General features: G+C 45.8%; 1 protein-coding gene and 1 long non-coding RNA gene across 3 annotated transcripts in view; one reads left to right on the forward strand and one right to left on the reverse strand.

Annotated features, from left to right (window-relative positions):
- Positions 1-21,445, reverse strand: part of LOC309346271 — a 172,220-nt gene that overhangs the window by 67,578 nt on the left and 83,197 nt on the right. The window contains exon 3 of one of the 2 annotated variants that reach the window (XR_014158551.1): positions 1,769-1,922. The exons of the other annotated variant lie outside the window; for it this stretch is intronic. This is a non-coding gene — a long non-coding RNA (uncharacterized lncRNA). Of the gene's footprint in view, positions 1-1,768; positions 1,923-21,445 lie in introns of those variants that run through there. 2 annotated transcript variants of the gene reach the window in all.
- Positions 1,855-21,144, forward strand: LOC309346069 (phospholipase A2 inhibitor NAI-like). Its single transcript, XM_081869746.1, has 5 exons — positions 1,855-1,979; positions 3,330-3,452; positions 7,951-8,103; positions 19,791-19,937; positions 20,845-21,144. The coding sequence occupies exons 1-5, from the start codon at positions 1,928-1,930 to the stop codon at positions 21,000-21,002; spliced, it is 633 nt and encodes a 210-aa protein (XP_081725872.1). The 5' UTR covers positions 1,855-1,927; the 3' UTR covers positions 21,003-21,144.

The following is a 21,445-nucleotide window of genomic DNA, read 5'->3' on the forward strand; positions in this document are numbered from 1 at the left end:
CATTCTTCTTTTCTTGTTATTCTCACAACTTTCCACTTCTGAGCATAAAGATCCTTTGCCACTGTACCTGCATACATGAATACAGCTGGATACATAAACAGAGTTGGAATTTTGCTGACCAATATCCCCTGCCAGAAGGGTTCTGGACTCATGGAAAAGTCAGTTTGATTCCCCCCCCCCATTATATATCATGCCCCAAGAGACCTTAGCCTTCCTACAGGTCTACCACATGTGACAGAATGACCCCTTGCAATTCTTACATTTCCAACATTTTTTTGGTACATTCTTATATATTCGATCTAAGCTCTTTAGAGTTGAATAACATTGATACATCATCTTATAATAATTAACTTATAATATGAAGAAGAAGATGGTGAAGGAAGAGGACATGAGCCCAATGTCCCTCTCCCCACCCTCTCCATTGTGATTACCAACATCTGGGAGTCCCATTCTTCTTAGAAGAAACAATGTGAAGAATCTAAGCTGACAGTAAATTATATAGCATCATTATATATTACACCAATATATACATCTGTGATGCTGCCACTCTCCCTCTCTCTTTGTCCAAATGCCAAATCCACATCATTCACACTGTCTTTGACTTATATCAGCATCACAAGTGAAACAAAAGCAAAGGACGTGGAGCTGTGCTTGTGTACATCCAGCCCCAGTAAAAGATAGTCCCTAAAATCTGCAAGCTCCTCTGGACACAGACCTGCAATCCCCCCCCCCACCTGCTCTTAACTCTGTTGTCGTTTTGTCGTTTCTGACTCTTCGTGACCCCCTGGACCAGAGCACTCCAGGCACTCCTGTCTTCCACTGCCTCCCACAGTTTGGTCAAACTCATGCTGGTAGCTTCGAGAACACTATCCAACCATCACGTCTTCTGTCATCCCCTTCTCCTTCTGCCCTCAATCTTTCCCAGCATCAGAGCCTTTTCCAGGGAGCCTTCTCTTCTCATGAGGTGGCCAAAGTATTGGAGCCTCAGCTTCACGATCTGTCCTTCCAGTGAGAACTCAGGGCTGATTTCTTCAGAATGGATAGGTTTGATCTTTTTGCAGTCCATGGGACTCTCTTAACTCTAACCAACTTATTTATAAAGAGCAAGTGGACCAATTCAGTACCCCAAACAAGTGCATTTAATGGGACAGAGGAAATCTAGATCATGAGTCACTGTGCATTTTATTACTGTACAACAAAGGAAACTGGACAGACACTTGTCTCCCCTTACCAAAAATAAATAAATTCATGATTCTGACTATCAGAGAAATCTGGCAAAATTGCCTGGACGTCTGGAAATCTAATCCAGTTTCACTGCAGAGCTTTGAATTCCGGTGTCACCTGATGGGGCTTCACTTCCTGGGTGGTGAAATTGTGGGTGCACAGGTTAATTGGGGGACATGTCATTTGAGATCTTGGAAGGGGGAAGAGATTGATTTACCCCAAATGCAACTGCATTTAATGGGAGTGAGGGGATCCGGGTCACTGTGCATTTTATTACTGTACCAAAAAGGAAACTGTGGACAGACATTTGTCCCCCTTTCAAAAAAGTTCATGCTGTCAGAGAAAATGCCTTGGCTTCCAGAAACCTAATCCAATTTCAGTGCTGTAACCTGATGGGACTTGTTTCCCCACATCCAGGATGGTGAAATTGACGCTGGCACAGATTAGGAGGGATGTGTCCTTGGAGTTATTGGAAGGGGGAAGAGATTTAATTAGTTTTCAACACTGTGCTTTAAATTATAGTATAGCATGATTAGACTTCTAAAAATTTGGGACACTGTCCTGAACCCATTGTTCCTGGGTACTGCCAAAGTGCTTCTTGTAATCTCCTATAAATTCCTCCAACTAAGCCTCTTCATAAATCATTTCCTTGCTCAGCCCAGTGCTGTTCTCGAACGCCTTCCTGGCTCTTCAGCTCTCTAGAATGATGAAGACACTCCTGATCTCCTGCCTCCTCTTGACCCTTCTGAATCCAGGTGAGCAGAACCACAACTGCTGTGCTGATCATTTCCAGGAAGGAACTAAGTGGGGGGTCAGCCATTAAAGCAGGAGAAGAAAGGAACAAGGATTTGTGGTTCCTTTGAAAGGGAGAGGAATAAAGCATATGGTCAAGCTACAAGGGATTCTCAATCATAGATAGTTTCTTCCCAATGTTTATATTTGTTTTTATTTAACCAAATACATACTGAGAGGTGCAGTATCCCCAAGTCCATTGTGGGAGCAATGGGGGCAGTCGCCCACTCTTGGATAAACCAGAATCCTAGGTTTCATCTACAACAAAGAGTATGTTTCTTTAACTTCTTTCCTGTTTGCTTGCCTCATCGTCCACTCAAATTCTGCCCCTTCTTCCTGAAACATTGTTCTCAATCTTAAATCTTTATTTTACCAAATGCATACAGAGGTGTGGCATCCCCAAGTACATTGGGGGAGCAAAAGAGGCAGTAGTTCACCCTTCAATAAACCAGAATCTAGCTTAAATTTAAAGAAGTGGTGTCCAAATTTTTTTCAAAGAGGGCCAGATCTGATGAAGAGAAAAGCTGTGGGGGACAACCAAAGGGCCAACCAAAGCTTTTGAGCATTTTTTAGGACTGAAGAAGTTGTTGAGGTTTTTTCAGGATTTTACCCCAGGAAAATAAACTGCCACAGGGGCCAGATTAAACTGACCAGTGGGCCCCTGAAATGGACTTTGGCCATGCCTGATTTAAAGCAAAGAGTAAGTTGCTTACATTTGTAGAAACTTATGATAGGATAGCACACAACCTATAGGCACAATTCTTCTCATATTTCAGAGTGGAATTATCCTGCCCCCCCCCATGAAATCTTTTAGTTGGCTGGTGTTACACACCACCCCAATCTCTGAGTGGAGTCTGGTCCAAGGGGTACCAGATGTGCTTACCAGAGTCCGTCATGTTTGCTGGTGCTGATGGGAGTTGTAGTACAACAACTTCGGGAGAGTTAAAGGTTACCCCACACCTTCTCTACTGGTCCTCTCCCTTAGACTTCAGGAGTCATCTTCAACAATCATTCTCTGGTCTATGCAAGGCCCACCCCCATTCACAGAGTTTAAGAACTACAGAAGGAATATATGGTATACTAGTTTGCAGAAACTAGTAGTCAAATAGTGCCTCCAATGTTGCAGAAAAAATATATCAATTGCGAATGGTAAACATGAATTTATCCAGTCCGCTTTTGAAGCTATCAAATTCGGTGGCCTTTGCTACCTCTCGTAAGATGGAGTTTGTAGCAGAAAGTGTTGTGTTCATGTACCTTGACGCAGACCTAAAGTTTTCTAAAGTTTTCTAAACCCATTTTTCCCCTGTCTGCAGTGGCAACTCTGACATGTGAGTCTTGTTTCGGTAAAGGAAAAGATTGCACAAATGCCACCACTGAGGAGTGTGACGATTCCAGTGACCAGTCCTGCATGTCTGCCCTTGGAGTTGGCAAACTGTGTAAGTGAGAAGAACTTTCAACCTCTTTGATCACCAAAACGTAAACCCCCTGACTCACTTTCTAAGGCCATATCTTAGCCACAGGCCACTGAACAAGACTTTTCATAAAGAAGTGTTGTAGGTTCTGCATTGCCTGTAGGAGCAGGGAAAAAATCCAAGTCAGTTCATATTTAAAGGTGTGTTTACTCAATTGGCAGAGCAAAACAAAACATCCTTCAGAATCTGCCCTTCTCCCATTTTTGCAATTCAGTTGTCCAGCCATGTAATCAATATACAAATGCACATACTAGGGTAAAGTGTGCATAGAATAACCTACAACAAAATGAAGCAACAGTCACCTAATTCATAAGAAGAGCTAAAAATAAAGATAGAAAAGATGGATATCAGTAACAGCAACAAAACAAGCCAAACAATACCCCAACCCAAGTGTCGGTTCAGCAGCCTCAGCTTTTGTAGTTGGAGTCAGTCTGTCTGGTTCCCATCTCCCAGGCCAAGTGAAAAATGACCCGCAAGGCAGAGAGCCAGTCCGCCAGGATTCACAGCCAATATGGTCAACAAACACCCCCCCGCCCCCATGGGGGAAACCATGACTACTTAAATCAGTATGACCCTGCAGATTGGGCTTAAGAGTAAAAATTACATTCAAACTAAATGTTGATGGTGGGGATGAGGAGTTGGAAACTGATATGAAAATGTGGAGAAATGAATTTAAAATAAGAAACCAAGAGAAACTGAAACTGACATATTGCCTCTTCCTAATTGCCTGTGGTACATGCTCCCTTTATGAGCTCCAGCATCAACTCTTATTGGTCCAGTTACAGGGAGGATTTCATTTAAAACACAATTTAAATCACTAGTCAGTAAAACTTGATTTAAAACATTTTTTTACAGAAAGACTCATTCTTGCTAGTGTAATCTTAATATTTACAACTTGATGAAGGTTTTGTTTTGGGAATAATAAATTTTCAGAGTAGTTTTTAAAGTTACCGTATTTTTCGCCCTATAGGACGCACTTTTTCCCCTCCAAAAATGAAGGGGAAATGTGTGTGCGTCCTATGGGGCGAATGCAGGCTTTCGCTGAAGCCTGGAGAGCGAGAGGCGTCGGTGCACACTGACATCTCTCGCTCTCCAGGCTCTAGGAAGCTATTGCATGCCCGGGGGAACTCCCCCCGGCGCGCATGGCTTGCGGGCGGTAGCCTGCAGCGCGGAGCAAGGGGCGCCCTTTGGAGGATGCCCCGTGCTTCGCGCAGGTGTCCACAAACCTTGCGCGCCCGGGGGGAACTCCCCCTGAGCGCGCACGGCTTGCGGGCGGCAGCCAGCAGTGCGGACCACGGGGCGCCCTCCGGAGAACGCCCCGTGCTTCACGCAGGTGTCGGCAACCCTTGCACGCCCGGGGGAACTCCCCCTGGGCGCGCACGGCTTGCGGGCGGCAGCCGCAGCGCGGAGCATGGGGCGCCCTTTGGAGGACGCCCCATGCTTCGCACAGGTGTCCGCAAGCCTTGCGCGCCCGCGGGAACTCCGCCTGGTGCGCAGGGCTTGCGGGCGGCAGCCAGCAGCGCGGAGCACAGGGCGCCCTCCGGAGGTTGCCCCGTGCTTCGCGCAGGTGTCCGCAAGCCTTGCACGCCTGAGGGAACTCCCCCCGGCGCACAGGGCTTGCGGGCGGCAGCTGGCAGCGCGGAGCACAGGGCACCCTTTGGAGGACACCCCGTTTCGCAGAGCGCCCCGCGCGCCGGACAGACATCCACAGCATGGGGAGCCCTGCAGGAGTTCCCCGCAGGGCTCCCCACGCTACAGATAGCAGCCTGCCGCCCAGCGTGCATGACGCCCTGAAGCAGAGCGCCCCGCACGCCGGACAGACATCGGCCAGCCCCACAAGCTCAGGGGACAGCGGAGAGGCGCAGCGCCGCCTTCCCACTGTTCCCCAACCTGGTTTGGGGGGGGGAATAAAGAAAAAAAAATTCCTTTATTCCCCCCCCCCCAAAGAAATAGGTGCGTCCTATGGGACGGAGCGTCCTATGGGACGAAAAATACGGTATATCAAAAATTACTGATTTGGTTATACTATTAGAAAAACATTGACAAATAATTATGAAATTTTTGTGAGGTTTAATAAATTAACTGTTTATATTTGGACTTCTTTTCTGCTGTATTTTATTGGAAGGAGAAAAAAGTAATCATTTCATTAATAATAATTTAAATAATTTATTTAACTAAAACAATAACATTATAGCATATGCATCCATGTTTGTTAACTGATGTGATTAAACAATTTTTAAAGAAAACCCTTAGAGGGAGTTATAGCACACATGAAAAGCTTAAAACAAATCCTTATTTCCTGATGAGGATAGTCTTTGGACTATAATATAACTTAAATAGAAAACTATCTTGGGGGGGGGGAATCCTCCAAAAGCATTTTTAAAAAAGCACAATTTAAATTTAAAAAATCTGATTTAAATAAAAAAAATCTAATTTAAATTTAAAAATCTGATTATTTTGATTTTTTAAATTGATTTTTATTCACTCTGTCAGCCACAAAACCTATTTCATTGATGAATTCCTTCCCATGAAACCTCCTGAACTGGTCCCACTCAATAAGGAGAAGGGTGGTAGAAACCTCTGGACAGCCAAAGGTTCTCCATTCCTGACTCACATTCAACAAATAGATAAAACTGGAGAAATCTCTTTCTGCTCCAAGCAGGGCCTGCTCAACACAATTGGATACCTGAGGCAAACCATGAAATGTTCCCCACCCCGCAGACCCGGAAGAAAGGGTAACTGAAGATTAGGCCTGGGCGATTTATTGATATATCACCCCAGGACCGGTATGAGGGGCAGACCGTGATGACAGCTTCACTCAGCAGTAAATCGGTGGCGGAAACCCTGCCTATTCTGAGTCCCTCTGCCTTCAGCAACCAGCACGCTGAGGAAAAACAAAACAAGCTACAGCCTGGAGCTGGAGGCAGAGGGACTCAGGAGGGGTGGCAGTTTCATCAACGATGTGAAATCATCATCGTGGCACTGGGAGAAAAAAGCTGCATGGACAAGGCTTATACATCTTATACATCCCTCCCTCCCTCCTTAAACTCCTTGGGTTAAGAGCACACCACTGCCCTCGCTTCAGCCAAGCAGTTTTGCGGAAACCCCAACCTGCCACTGGCTCACATGAGCAAGTAGTGGGGCAGGGGCTCTGTTAAAGTGCTCCCCCTCCCTAGCTGCAAGAGCCCCACCCCCGATCCTGCTTGCACACAAGTAGAAGCGGAATCTCAGCTGCTAAGCAGGGGAACTGCGAGCCATGTCACCCTTTCCTGTCGAGGGGGCATGGCTGCCCACCTCTCAATGGAGAAGTTTGAAGGAGCCCCCACCTTGCGTGAGTCGACAGTGATGTGCAGGCTCCGGGCGGAGACAGCCTTGGCTGCCACCTGGCTGCCTTTTTCAGCACAGGAGAAAAGACGGAGCCCACTCTGCCAGTCAAAGGCTGCCAGGCAGTGCAGGCAGCCCTGCAAGGCACAGGTAGGGTGGCTTTGAATCCTGCGCTTTGCGAATGACCACCCCACAAGGAAAGAGGCGGTGTTCCTGCATGGGCACCAGTGAGGCGGAGGGAGCCTCAGAAAGGAGCTCCGAGGTGGTATTTGCTAAAATGTATAGAACTTAAGATAAGGTATTTTGGAACTGTAAGGAGAAGGAAGGGAATTTCTTTCAAATGTGGTGGACGTGTCCTAAGATTAAAGTCTACTGAGATATGTTATATAAAATACTTTTAGTAAAAAAAACCAGAGGCTTTTTCATTAGCGATCATAGATGAAGAAATTCCCCCAAAAAAGACATAAATATATTTATGTATGCTACCATGGGAGAAAGGATACGTTTAGCCCAGAAATGGAAACAGTAGGAACTTCCAACATTGGAAGAATGCCAGACAAAGATGATTGAATATGCTGAGCCGGTGAGACTGACGGGGGAAATCCGAAACCAGCAAGACAAACTGTTTGAAAAGGACAGGTTATGATTTGATACCTGTTACTAAATATTAGAAGTAAGTCTTTTAAGTATGGAGATAAAGTAAATAGGGTGATTTAGAAATGCAAAATAAAAGTGATTGAATATGGAAGTCAGGGAGGGGGACAGGAGGAAGTCAGAGCTCAATTTGAGCAAAGATATATGTGATGAAGAAATTGTATTTGGTTGTTATAAAGGAAAAAAGAAATTTTAATAAACATTATATTAAAATGAGGGAGCTCCAAGGTCCCTGCCATGAACAACAGGGACATGGGGTGGCTCAAATGGGGGAGAGGAACTGACGAGGAGGTGGCAGATCTTGCCTCCAAGGATCAAACCACAGCTTCAAAGGCAGCAGCATCAGGCAATGCTTTTCTTGATGGTCAGATCCCCTGCCCCTCTGGATCCTGCCACATAAGGTGATCATCAACCCTTGCCTCATGGGTGGACCAGCCCTATCCCCAGGTCTAGTTGTTTCCTATTCCAATTCTTTCTTTTATAGCACTTTTGGGGTCAGCAATGGTTCTCAAGTCCTGCATCGATACAGAGTTGTGTGATGCAGACTATTCCAGTGCCTCCGTAACCTCATCACTGTATATCCAGAGCAAGGCCTCCTGCTGCAAGACAGATATGTGCAACAGCGGACCTCCTGAAAGTAAGTATCATCGTCAGGAAAGATGATCTCACAAAACTTAAGTAATGAGAGAGATCAAAGAAAGACAAACAAGTTTTTGGCAGTATCCTGATCTCAGTGACTGGCTAGACAAGGAGGAGTGGTGGCAGCCAGTCGCTCCAGGAGGTGCCTGAGGGTGACACCAGGAAAGAAGATTTCAAACCTGATTCAGACTGGTGGGACAAGGAGGAGCCACTGACAGAGGGAACGAGCAGGGAAGCATTGGAGCCATAATATGGGGGTGGCGGGAAATAATACAACAAAACCCAAAATATCAATAAGAAGATTACTTGAACAACATGCAGCATCTATTAGCAAAAATTACAAGGGAGCGTCACAGTTTTACCTTAGTCCTAGACACACCCCTCCCATAATGCTACTCACAGTTCCTCTCCTGCAGCAGCTTCTGGTATTTACATCCTATGCTTTCCTCCAAAAAGCTTCAGCTCCCGCTCACCATTTTAGCCTCAAAGCATCCTGTGAAATAGGTTAGGCTGAGAGATGGTTCCTGGTCCCAAGCCACTCAACAAGTGTCATGGCTACATTGAAATTTGAACCCTGGTCTCCTAGATTCTAGTTCTAACTTTCTAACCACTTCACATCACTGGGTCATTGGTTTCCCAGAGTTCTAGCCCCAAAACCTAGAGTGACCCATTTTCTTTGATGCATTTGCATTTGTAGAGATATTTTTAGTGGGACAGACTGGTAAGGCAGTATGATTCTTCTTCTTCTTTGGCGATCACTCGTAGCCAAGTCTTTCATAAACACGGTTTTAACAATGAGTCCGTAAGTGACTGTGGAGGCCAATTCTGGAACCACACGTCCTTCCACAGTGGGGACATTGGTTTCTGGGCGGGAGTTGATCACAGTGTGGATATCCAAGCATGCCTTCCTCTTAGCACATTTCTCCCTTACATCCTGAGTTCGAGTGCTCTCCATTTTTAAGTTAATCAGGCATCTGCACAACATGACCAGTCCAACGAAGATGATGTTGAAGAATTATTGCTTCAACACTGGTGATATTTGCTTCTTCCAGTACACTGATATTAGTTTGCCTGTCTTCCCAAGTGATGTGCAAAAATTTTCAGAGACACCGTTGATGAAATCTTTTGAGGAGTTAGAGATGGTGTTTATAAGTGGTGTATGTTTCACAAGCATACAATAGGGTTGTTAGTACAATAGCTTTGTAAACAAGCATTTTGGTTTCCCTGTGAATGTCCCGGTCCTCAAACACTCTGCACTTCAATCGACAGAAAGCTGCACTCGCAGAGCTCAGGGATGCTGGATTTTGGCATAAGTGCTATCCCTTGTGGAAAAATAACTGCCTAGGTAGAAGTGATTGACATTTTCCAGCGTTACACCATTGAGTTGGATTTGTGGAGCTGCAGAGGGGTTATTTTGTACTTGTTGGTGCAGTACTTTGTTTTTTTGGATGTTGAGTGACAGGCCAAACTTTTCGTAAGCTTCTGGGAAGATATTTAGGATGGTTTGGAGGTCATCCTGTGAGCGTGCACACACTACGTTGTCATTAGCATACTGAAGCTCTATGATGAAAGTTACTGTAACCTTACTCTTTGCTTTTAGCCTGCTCAGATTGAAGAACTTTCCATCTGTTAAATACATGATTTCTACTCCGAGGGGAGTTTCCCTTCAACAATGATAATTGTCAGATCATTTGTAGGATCATGGCAATGAAAACAATGAATAGAGTTGGGGCAGAATAGAGTGGTTTCAGAACTCATAGGGTTAAGGAGTTCTGGATGACGTCTGTCCATTCTGGACGCGTGACTTAGAAGGAGGGAGGAGTTGTTCCTCACTGCCTCTTTGTCTCTGAAGGAGACGGCAGCCATGAATGCTAGCAGCCCAGGGAGGAACTGAGAAGTGCTGTTTTATTGTTTTACTGCTTGAATAAACACTGTTAAATAAACACACTAATGCCTGGGTGTGTTTGAATCTACTACACCAGGAAGCAATAGCACCGCTGTGTTTACTCTGCACTTTGTGGCGAACGAGGGATCGGAACAGCAGGAGGCACAGCTAGTGGAAACGTGCCGGGCTGAGATCGCTTAAAGCTGCTGCTAATTGGGGTCGTAAACCAATTAGCTACGCCACGCCCTCTCACAGGTTATGGACTCTAATTACTGCTTTGAAGCTGTTGCGACGTGTGCCGGTGTGTGTTTAAAGCCAGGAAGCCAGGACGCTACCGAAAGTGGAGGTCTGTGTTCTGAGGCAGAGCAGCTGGCTGGAAGGAGCTGAACAGGAGCTGAGAGCTGAGAGCTGAGAGCAGCTGAACACCGGGTGCTGGAGAGCTGACTGGTTATGTGAGTACAGCTGGGGCCCCGGGAAGAAAATGGCAGACAGCCACGAGTCATACTCCGTCCCATTTGAAAAACTGGACGAAAAAAATTGGGCAGAATGGAGCAGAAAGCTGAAGGCATGGCTGGTAGCCAAGGGGCTGTGGGAGGCTGTCCAGGGACCTCCACTACCCCCACCGGCGGCAGGTGCTTCAGCGGCGGACATTGCAAATGCCCACGCTTCACAGAGAAAAAATCACAAAGCTCTAGGAGCTATTGTGCTTAGCTTGGATGGATCACAGCTGCCTTTGGTAAAGGGGCTGGAGACTGCTTTTGAGGCCTATCAAGCGTTGGAAAGGGTGCACCACAGAACCACGGCTGGGGCAAAGATCCACACCACCAGACGCTTGTTTGAGATGAAGTTACGTCCTGGGGATAGCATCAGGAAGCATGTAACTGAGATGCTGTCTGTGTTTAACCAACTGAGACTGTTACAAGTTAGCTTTACTGAGGAGCTGAAAGTGTACATTTTGCTCAGCTCTCTGGACAAAAGTTATGACAATTTGTGTCTAACTCTGGAATCTATGGATCCCCAAGCGTTGACGCTTGCTTACGTCACAGGACGCTTATCTGATGAAGAAGAACGACGTATCAGAGAGGGCAGAGCTGGCACCGGGAGCTCTGGTTGTAAGGGCGGAGCCAAGCCAGCGGAATGCACGGTTCAGGCTTTTTCCACTATTCGTCGTTGTTTTATTTGCAATTCAACTGAACATCTGCGTCGCTCCTGCCCCCACCAAAGCAGGGAGACGAGGCAGGATGTTGTCAAGGTCGCTTCTCATGGGAGCCAGCCAGGTTTCCGTGGCAACCAGCCCGGCAAGGGAGCCAGGCGTGGGAACGCGCAAGGCGGACGTGCTGGAGACAATGAGGATGCTTATCAACTGACAGCCAGTCTTGCAATGTTTGAAAACAGCTCTAAGAGAGACAATGAACTGTGCTTTGTCATCGACTCTGGGGCCAACCGAAATCTGATTCCAGAGACCCCTGCTGTCGAGATGTGGAATTGCAAGGCAGTTCCAGCTGGAAAAACTGTTCAGTTTGCAAATGGGGAAAAGAAAACTGTGTGTAACGTTGCAAATGTTTATTTTTCTGTTTTGCAGGAGCAGATGGAAGTTTGCATTGTACCTGGGATGCAACACTGTCTTTTATCTGGCCCTTATTTGTTGCAGAAGGGGTTTAAGGTTTGCTTTGAACATGATGTTTGTACAATCTTCAAAGGAGGGAAGCAATTGGTCAGAGTTGAAAAGGGGCAGAATGATCTCTTTATTCTTAAAACGCCTCTGAGGGGTGAGGGGAATGCTGAGAGGGCACAAGCTATGCGTGCTACAGTTCCCACTCATGTTTCATGTGCATGTGCATGGCACAAGAAGACAGCCCATAGTTCTCTTGAAGAAATCCAGATGTTACAGGAGTGTGCCAAAGGTTGTAAAATTCAAGAATGTGGTAGATTCCTAGATTGTAAGGCTTGCAGAAGGGCAAAGGTAAAAGGGTGCAGTTACCCCAGGGTGGACAGGGTAACCACAAAACCTTTTGAGCTTGTACACATAGATCTGTTTGGCCCCATGGCAGAGCCAAGTCTGGGAGGAGCCAGGTTTCTGCTGACGATTTCTGATGATCATACGCAGAATTCCTGGACCCATGCTTTGAAATGCAAGGAAGATGCAGCGCAACTAATTAAAAATTGGGTTGCGGAGATAGAACTAAGGTTCTCCACCAAGGTGCAGGCAGTCAATAGTGACCGAGGTGCACAGTTTACTGGGTCTGCTCTGCAGAAGTTCTTTCGCCAGAAAGGGATACGTCACAAGGTGACTTCTCCTCAAGAGAGGGGGGTGGCAGAGCTCAGAAGTGAAGCTCTGGTTAAGGCTACACAGGTGTTGCTGTCAGACTCTGGGTTACCTCCAAGCTTTTGGATGGAGGGAATTCGGACTGTGAGTGTCACCTGGAATCGGTCCTACAATTCAGTGGTAGGTGACACCCCGTTCTTCATGCTTCACGGAAGGAAACCTCAGATTCATTTCCTCCGTTCGTTTGGGTCGCCGGCCTCAGTGCCAGTGCCAAAGGCTTTGCAAAAGCCAGGTGGACCCAAGTTCCAGAAAATGATCTTCTGTGGGTATGAGCCAGCCACTAAAGGATGGAGGTTTGCATATCCAGGAGGTGATCAGAGCAAGCTTCTGGTCAGTAAACATGCTGAGTTCTATGAGCAGGATGGTTGGTCAAAGACTCCTGCAAGGCGTGACGTTCTCTCAGAATGTCTGTCTGAGGATGAGGGAGAGCCAGGGGCTGAACCTGTTGAGGACCAGGTCGCTGACCAGGGTCAGGAACAGGGTGGGGCATCTCCACAAGTTGTTAAAAGAGAGCCCAAGAGTGAGCCTGCGTCTCCTGTTAGCGTAATGCAGAGAATTCGAAGACGCTTTAAGTCAGAGGGGGAATCCCGTGATGCAGAGGACACACCTGCTGACCACAGTGAGTCAGAGGAAGTACCTGAGTTTGTGCCCAGGCGGTCAAGTCGCACAACGAAGGGCATTCCACCTGAGAGGTATCAGGCCACAAGTGTGTGGGTTGGTTTCACACAGTGTGAACCTGGGAGTTGTGAGGAGGTTCCACTGGTCCCTGACAAGGATGCCAGGAAGGGGCACAAGAGGTCTGTAAAGGTAAACACCCAAGTCACCTCAGGAATGGACAGAAGGGGGGTGTTAGTGGTTTCAGAACTCATAGGGTTAAGGAGTTCTGGATGACGTCTGTCCATTCTGGACGCGTGACTTAGAAGGAGGGAGGAGTTGTTCCTCACTGCCTCTTTGTCTCTGAAGGAGACGGCAGCCATGAATGCTAGCAGCCCAGGGAGGAACTGAGAAGTGCTGTTTTATTGTTTTACTGCTTGAATAAACACTGTTAAATAAACACACTAATGCCTGGGTGTGTTTGAATCTACTACACCGGGAAGCAATAGCACCGTTGTGTTTACTCTGCACTTCGTGGCGAACGAGGGATCGGAACAGCAGGAGGCACAGCTAGTGGAAACGTGCCGGGCTGAGATCGCTTAAAGCTGCTGCTAATTGGGGTCGTAAACCAATTAGCTACGCCACGCCCTTTCACAACCCTGTTTAACCCCTGATCCCACTGTGAATGGTTCACTTTGAGAGCCATTGTTATCTGCGATTGTTGCTGTCATATTATCATGGAGGAGTCGGATGATGTTTACAAATTTATCTGAGCAGCCAATTCTCAGAAGGACAGTCCACAGGGCATTAAGATTTAGTGTCTAAAGCCTTAGGTCAAAAAACGACACATACGGGGGTTGGTTTTGATCTCTGCATTTTTCTGGAAGCTGTTGAGGGGTGAAAATCATGTCCACTGTCCCCCTAAAAGGCCAAAAACCATTTTGGGATTCAGGAACAGTCACCTCGGATATTGTTAAGAGATGGTTTGCTAAGATCCTTGCAAGTATTTTACCACCTGCAACTAATAGAGAGATGCCTTGATAGTTTCTGCAATCAGTTCTGTCACCTTTTTTTAAAAAAGAAGAAGATAATTTTGGCATCCATAAAGTCTGCTGGGATCTTTTCTCTCTCCCAGATTTTTTTTATGAGCTTGTGAAGTTGTTGTGTAAGTTCAATTTCACCCACTTTGAAGACTTTGGCAGGTATCCCCTCAGGTTTGCTTGTTTTTTTGTTTTTCATATGGTTAATAGCTGTACACAACTCTCCCAGATTTGGAGATACTGCAAGCTCATCTCTAACTTGTTTTTGCAGAATTTGTGAGAGGACCTCAGCAGCTACGGGGGAGTTGCAGTTAAGGAGATGTCAGTAATGTTCTTTAAAGCAGTGTAATAGCTTCTTTATCTTTTAGAAGTGTGATCCCGTCTGCTGAGGGTAGGGGGAATATGCCATGATTTATTCGCCCATAGATGGTCTTTGTGACTTTGTTCACAGGCTGCAATAATGGATGTTTTTAGCTTGGTCCAGTGTTCCTCGATGTTATCAGGGAATTCCGAAAGCAGATGGCCCTTAAGTCATTTGGAAGCAATCCCACTTAACGGGATCTTGGATGTTCATTTTGCGCCTTGTTTTCCTTCCTTGAAGCCGGCGTTAAGGTATAATATTGATAGCCATTGTGGAGCGTATTAGTCAGTGATCTGTCCAGCAGTCATCGGCACTCGTCATAGCTCAGGTAAGGAGCAGATCACGGTGATCTTTAGCACAGACAATAACATAGCCTAAGACATCAGCAGACAACCTAAGGACCAATCACCTTCTCAATCTGGCCCGTGGACGGTCCAGAAATCAGCGTGTTTTTACATGAGTAGAATGTGTCCTTTTATTTAAAATGCATCTCTGGGTTATTTGTATGGCCTGCCTGGTGTTTTGACATGAGCAGAATGCATGCCTTTATTTAAAATGCATCTCTGGGTTATTTGTGGGGCATAGGAATTCGGTCATATTTTTTTTCAAAATTTAGTCTGGCCCACCAAATAGTCTGAGGGATGGTGGACCAGCCCATGGCTGAAAAAGGTTGCTGACCCCTGGTCTAAGAGGTGCCAGTGGTTTGACCCAGGATGCCTTCAGGGAGTTTTAAATTTATTTTTCTGTCAAAAGAGTGTGTTGGTAGTAACAAGGTTGTGCGCTGCACATATCGTCAAAAGTAAGATTCTGTTCTGGTTGCTGTTGCCAATTCCTTCTTTCCCAATAGTCCCAGGCCACCGATTGAAATCTCGCCCAACTCCTGCATTAAAATCACCCAGGAGGATGAGTTTATTTTCCTTAGGCATCTCTGATAGAACGGTATCCAGCTGAGAGTAAAAAATTTCTTTAATGTCTTCATCGGCATCCAGTGTTGGTGCATAAGCGCTTATAAGAGTAGCCTGTTGGTTTTTGGTGTGCTTTATTCGAAGGGTTGAGAGTCACTCATTAATGCTGGTAGGGACTTCTGACAGGAGCTTCACAAGATCATTTTTGATAGCGAAGCCTACTCCATGTATCCGAAGTTCTTCTTCAGATAGACCTTTCCAGAAGAAAGTGTAGTCTCCTTTTTCTTCCTTCAGTTGTCCCTCGCCTGCTCTTTGAGTCTCTTGAAGCGCTGCAATAGTGATGTTAAAACGTTGCAGCTCTCTTGCAATGATGGCAGTTCTGCATTCAGAACACTCACTATCTGTGTTATCTGACAACGTCTGTATATTCCATGTTCCAAAATTCAATTGTGTTTTACAACCGCTAGGTGGTGACCCCACTGGGCGAGGTCATCCAGTCAGGGGGAAAGGGAGGCAGACTATGTTTAGGGCACCTTTTCTAGCCCCTCCCCCTTTCGAGGGTGAGCAGAGTGGATCCTAAAAAGGGCTGCTCAGTCATGGATACAGCTTCTGAGCTGCTCAACTGCCTCATTCCTTGGGTCAGAGTGACTGAATATGTATCTACCGCCCATGTGCTTGTTCATGACTAGGGGCTTCCAGATTTCCTGTTACCATTTGCAGATCGCCAGGGGACTTTTGGGGTTTGAGTTTGGGATGGGTTTTTGGAAGACACCAGTACGTGAATTTGTTTTATGTGTGTAGATCAGTGCATGCTGACCAAGGCACTATCTTCGCATCTGCATCAATATGCAGATAATACCCAGCTCTACCTCTCTTTCAAATCAGAACCAGTGAAGGCGGTGAAGGTCTTGTGTGAGTGCCTGGAGGTGGTTGGAGAATGAATGGCGGCTAATGGATTGAGGTTGAATCCTGACAAGACAGAAGTACTGTTCTTGGGGGACAGGGGGCGGGCAGGTATGGAGGACTCCCTGGTCCTGAATCAGGTAACTGTGCCCCTGAAACACCAGGTGTGCAGCCTGGGAGTCATTTTGGATTCACAGCTGTCCATGGATGCGCAGGTCAATTCTGTATCCAGGGCAGCTGTCTACCAATTCCACCTGGTACGCAGGCTGATACCCTACCTGCCCGCGGACTGTCTCGCCAGAGTGGTGCATGCTCTAGTTATCTCCCACTTGGACTACAGCATTGGACTACTGCAATGAGCTCTATGTGGGGCTACCTTTGAAGGTGATCCAGGAAACTGCAATTAATCCAGAATGTGGCAGCTAGACTGGTGACTTGGAGTGGCCACCGAGACCACATAACACCAGTCTTGAAAGACCTACATTGGTTCCCAGGATGTTTCCGAGCACAATTCAAAGTGTTGGTGTTGACCTTTAAAGCCCTAAACGGCCTCGGCCCAGTATACCTGAAGGAGTGTCTCCACCCCCATCGTTCTGCCCGGACGCTGAGGTCCAGCGCCGAGGGCCTTCTGGCGGTTCCCTCAGTGCAAGAAGCAAAGCTACAGGGAACCAGGGAGGGCCTTCTCGGTAGTGGCGCCCGCCCTGTGGAACGCCCTCCCATCAGATATCAAAGGGATAAACAACTACCTGACATTCAGAAGACATCTTAAGGCAGCCCTGTTCAGGGAAGTTTTTAATGTGTGGCATTTTTGTGTATTTTTGGTCTCTGTGGAAGCCGCCCAAACTGGCTGGGGAAACCCAGCCAGATGGGTGGGGTACAAATAATAAATTATTATTATTATTATTATTATTATTATTATTATTATTATTCACAGTAGGGCTCTGTTCCGATGGCATGAGTAGTCACAATGAACCGGTAGATTCCTATCTGCTGCAGCCCTTATCTGCCTTCACAGCTGTTGTAACATACCGCTAGTTATCATCCACCTGTTCTGCCGTTGAGGACTTTTGGGATCATTCTTTGTCTAGCTCCTTCCCTTTGACCTTACTGCCTTGGGTGACCCTGTTAGGAGTACAGGATTCCTGATGGCTTCGCTCACACGGGTCATAGGAATGTGGAAGCCCACTCACCACAACAAGGTGATGATCCAGCAAGTGAGAAGGCAGTATGATACCTCTGGATTGGCCAGGCCTTCTACAAACGTCCACAACATGGGCTTCTGCCTTCACCAACAGAACAGTGCTTTCTAAGAGGATATCTGCATTATTTAATAACATAACATAGTAAAAGAAAAACTGCACATAGAACAAAACCAAAAACCATGTATCAATAACAAGATTACTTGAACAACATGCAGCATTCATGAGGAAAAATTACAAGGGAGCTTCACAGTTTTACCTTAGTCCTAGAAACATTCCTTGTGTGATGTTACTCACAGTCCCTCTCCTGCAGCACCTTCTGATATTTACATCCCTACTCTTTTGTCCAAAGAGCTTGAGGTGGCATTTCTGGCTCTCCTGCTCACCATTTTAGCCTCAAATACCCATGTGAAATAAGTCAGGCTAAGGGGCAGTGTCTGGCCCCAGGTCACCCAGCAAGTTTCGTGGCTCAAGTACAGATTTGAACTCTGGTCTCCTCCCACCCTTGTTCCTGATGTAGATGTTCACATTCCCTTGTTCCTGATGTAGATCTTCACTCACCCCTCCCTTCTTGTTGGGAGGCGGCACCATTTTGTGGTTCGCCTTAGTATTCTCAACACCCTGGTGTATGTTTTTATTGTAAACACTATAACAACACTAGGACCAAGAATTCTGGGAGTGGTAGTTTCTTAAGGGTGCTGAGAGTTAATTGGGAAACCCCTATTCCCCTCACAGAGCTATGGATTAACAAACAAACCCCACACAATAGTTCTTATTAGCTGGCATTTTTTCTTAGGTGAAATCATTATTTTACCAAAACTAAGTACATGTTTTCCCAGAAGTGATTTTTAAGGATAAAACTACTAAGAGTTTTCTTTCTCTTTCCCACTCTTGGGAAGAGGGCCATTTTGTAGAATTTTATCATCGTTTGTGTGCATCTGTGGCTGCTATTTTGTCTCGCAGAATGCCCCCCAATGCTGCTCAGTGCTAAGCCCAATTGCTTAACGTGGTATCCCTTTGCTTGAAATGTATGCTGTGAATGTGGCCCCAGTTAGAAATCACTTGCACCATGCCTTAATGTAGTCCTGGATGAATGGAGCATGGCTGAAGCACTCCACTTGCAGAAGTGGTAGAAGGTGGTACGCATCCATCTTGGAAGGGGAAGCATAATTCCCACCCCTCACATAATGTAGCACCCTGCTTGTGGTTAACGCTTAGCTGGAATGAAATATTCAACGCAGCAATAGAGAAATTAAAATAATAATTTATATGTCAGACAAATAAATGAGAGGCACAGTGTTATATGGTTACCAAGCTCTGGCCTGGCCTCCTGCCATTATGGCCAGCACTTATATTTCCTTAATCCAGCCCCCTTGCTCCTCCTGTGGCTGCCTCTGTCCAATCAGCCTGGTTGAAATTCCTATTGGCTGTTTGCTAGAACCAATCACAAAAGATATACCCATTTCCTTTTGCCTTTTTATGGGAAACAAAAAGCTATATATTCTTCTATCTATAAATGACAAATAAGTAGTCATATATCTTACATTTGTCTCAACAAGGAACCTTAATTACCAGCTCACCTCTTGCCCTCCTTGCCCTATTGCCCTCCAAAACAGATGGTTAATAGTTTTAAATTTTTATCTTAAACAGATGTCAGAGATATTGGGTTCACATTCTCATGCATCATCAATGAAAGATCTCCTTCTTTGGAGGTTCCTTTAAACAAAAGCCTGACAACCACATGTCTAGAGTGCTCTGATGGTGTTTTCCTGCCTGACAGGGGGCTGGGCTGATGGCTGACTTAATTTCAGGATAGTTACAACTCTTACAACTATATGAAATAAGAATCCAACATTTCTTAAATCCTTTGCATAATTACATTTAAGCCAATATATTTAATACATTATCATAGATAGCTTTTTAGAAGAATAAACCTTCTCAAAGTAAAAAGGAAGGAACAGTTTACAGCCTCAAAATAAAATAGGAAGAAGCCTCTTCTTCTGTTTACACCCCCCTTCTCCAGCCAGCTGCTTTTTCCATTTGCTCTTGCCCTTTAACCTTAGGAAAATATGGCTCAAGTTTAATGGGAGGCACATGGTTTTATTTTACTATTTACCAACTCTTAATTATGTTTTTTCTCAGCTTTTTTATATTCTGTAATATGTAGGGTCAGTGTAACCTTTGCTCTCAGCCTGTAATTCCCTTTTTACGACTTTGAGAATTGTTTTCTGCTATAAATCAGGGGGCCCCCTTGTCCAGGAGGATAAACATCTTGCCAAAGTACTTAGGCAGCTGGTCTTCTGCCTGGCATAAAACATTTGTGAATTTGAGCTCATTTTTAAGATACAACCTTGATCAAAAAATATAAGCCTTGATTTAAAATGCAGGCTATGATTAGATGCCTCAATACAGCAAGTTGTGGTTTGCATCTGCAAAAGAAATTACAATGCTGGTGTGGTGATTGTTTTCCAGTGCCTGAGAGTGAGACGAGAGAGCTCAATGGGCTGAAGTGCCCAAGTTGCCTCACCATCTTGACAGATGAGTGTGAGGGCAATAAGACCGTCAGCTGCAGAAATGAGGAGGATCAATGCTTCTTCGCTGGGGGTCGCATGAAGTTTGGTGAGTCTGGTATAATGGAGTGCAACTAGGGCCCCGTCTTTGAGGAAGTATCATGCTACTTTGAGCAGTCATGGCTTCCCCTAAAAGATGCTAGGATACTTTGTTTATTAAGGGTGCTGAAAGTTATTAGGAGATCCACGTTGCCCTCACAGACTGTCTGGGATGGGCAAGAGCCCAAGGAGGAGGGATGTGTGGACAGGGAGGTGGGAGGAGGAGGAGAATACAGGGAAGGGCTAGTGATTTCTGCAGTTCCTGCCTGGAACCCTGTGCCAGTTTATTCCATTTTTTCCCCAGCAACACCTTAAAAGCCTATTCAGATAGGGACATGCTCTATTCCCTTTTGCTGTTCATTCAATTGAGTTTTAAATGTTTTAATGGTTTTAACTGCTTTTATTGCTAATGTAAATATTTCTTGTAAACCCCTAGCAGTTTTTACTGCAATCAAGCAGTATATAGTATTTGTTAAATAAAAATACATCTTAAAATTTGCACTTTAAATTGGAGGGGGCAGGATGGAGACCCACAGGCCCAGGGGTCAAAGGCACTCCTCTAGGACTCTCTCTCTCTCTGGCCCTTTGGATCCTCCTTAGCCACACCACCTCTCCCTAAGCCACACCCTTCACAAGCCCCACTTCATACCCTACCTGTATGCTTTGGCCTGGCTGGATTGTTGCCCCTGAAGTCTTGGTTACCTGGAGGGAGGACGGGGGGGGGGGTTGAATGTATGTATAAAATAGCCTGCCATGTAAAGGTGAATTTTACATATGTTTCCATTGGCCAGTGGACCTCCCATAAGGTCACCCAGACTGGAAAACAGCTCTTGGTCTGAAAAAAGTTGCCCACCGTTCTGTTTGAGGGAGAGGGTTTTGGATTTCAAAAATGTGTGTGTGCTTTTTTTTTCCAACAGGGGGAAGCAGCCTGACTGGTGCTCTCCGAGGCTGTGCAACAGCTAATATGTGTGACTACGGTCAGGAGATGCTGGCGACTTATCTTAAATCACTGGGATATGAGATCACTCAATTAGAGTGTACTGACGCAATGGATGAGGATGCCAATGAGCTGTAGCTGAGGGAAGGCAAACCTCCACCGCCCAGAAAAGCCCACCATTTATGGAAATTGGCGGCCTAGTGGTTGAAGCAGGGGTGGTCTCAGCCTGAGGACTCCCAGGCTTTCTTTCCAGAAGTCTAGAAGCTCCTCCTCAAAGACAGGCTGTACTTGACTTTCATGTGCAAATGAAGTCATTGAATCATGCCCAAAATAAATATATATGGCAAGTAATGTGTGTTGTATCATTTATCCAAATGCAACATTTGTTGGGGGAAATAATAGTGCTTCGAGATGGGAGCTAGATTTCAGGTTTGAAATCCCTGGCCAGCCTTCCATGTCAAATTTTTATTGTGTCCACTTTGGGCTCCCTTGTTGTCAGGAGTAGTGCATCCCGTATCACCACAGCAGCCATGCTCCGTAACCCCCACCAAAGCATCCCTTTCCACTTTGAGGCAATCAAG

This window comes from Podarcis erhardii, assembly GCF_964252035.2.
Source record: "Podarcis erhardii genome assembly, chromosome: 7".
In the NCBI taxonomy this organism is placed as follows: Eukaryota; Metazoa; Chordata; class Lepidosauria; order Squamata; family Lacertidae; genus Podarcis; species Podarcis erhardii.

Coding starts and splice junctions, on each gene's coding strand:
- LOC309346069 (XM_081869746.1), top strand. CDS start 1,928: ATGATGAAGACACTCCTGATCTCCTGCCTCCTCTTGACCCTTCTGAAT. Junction 1,980..3,329: donor CTTGACCCTTCTGAATCCAG/GTGAGCAGAACC, acceptor CCCTGTCTGCAG/TGGCAACTCTGACATGTGAG. Junction 3,453..7,950: donor CCTTGGAGTTGGCAAACTGT/GTAAGTGAGAAG, acceptor TTTCTTTTATAG/CACTTTTGGGGTCAGCAATG.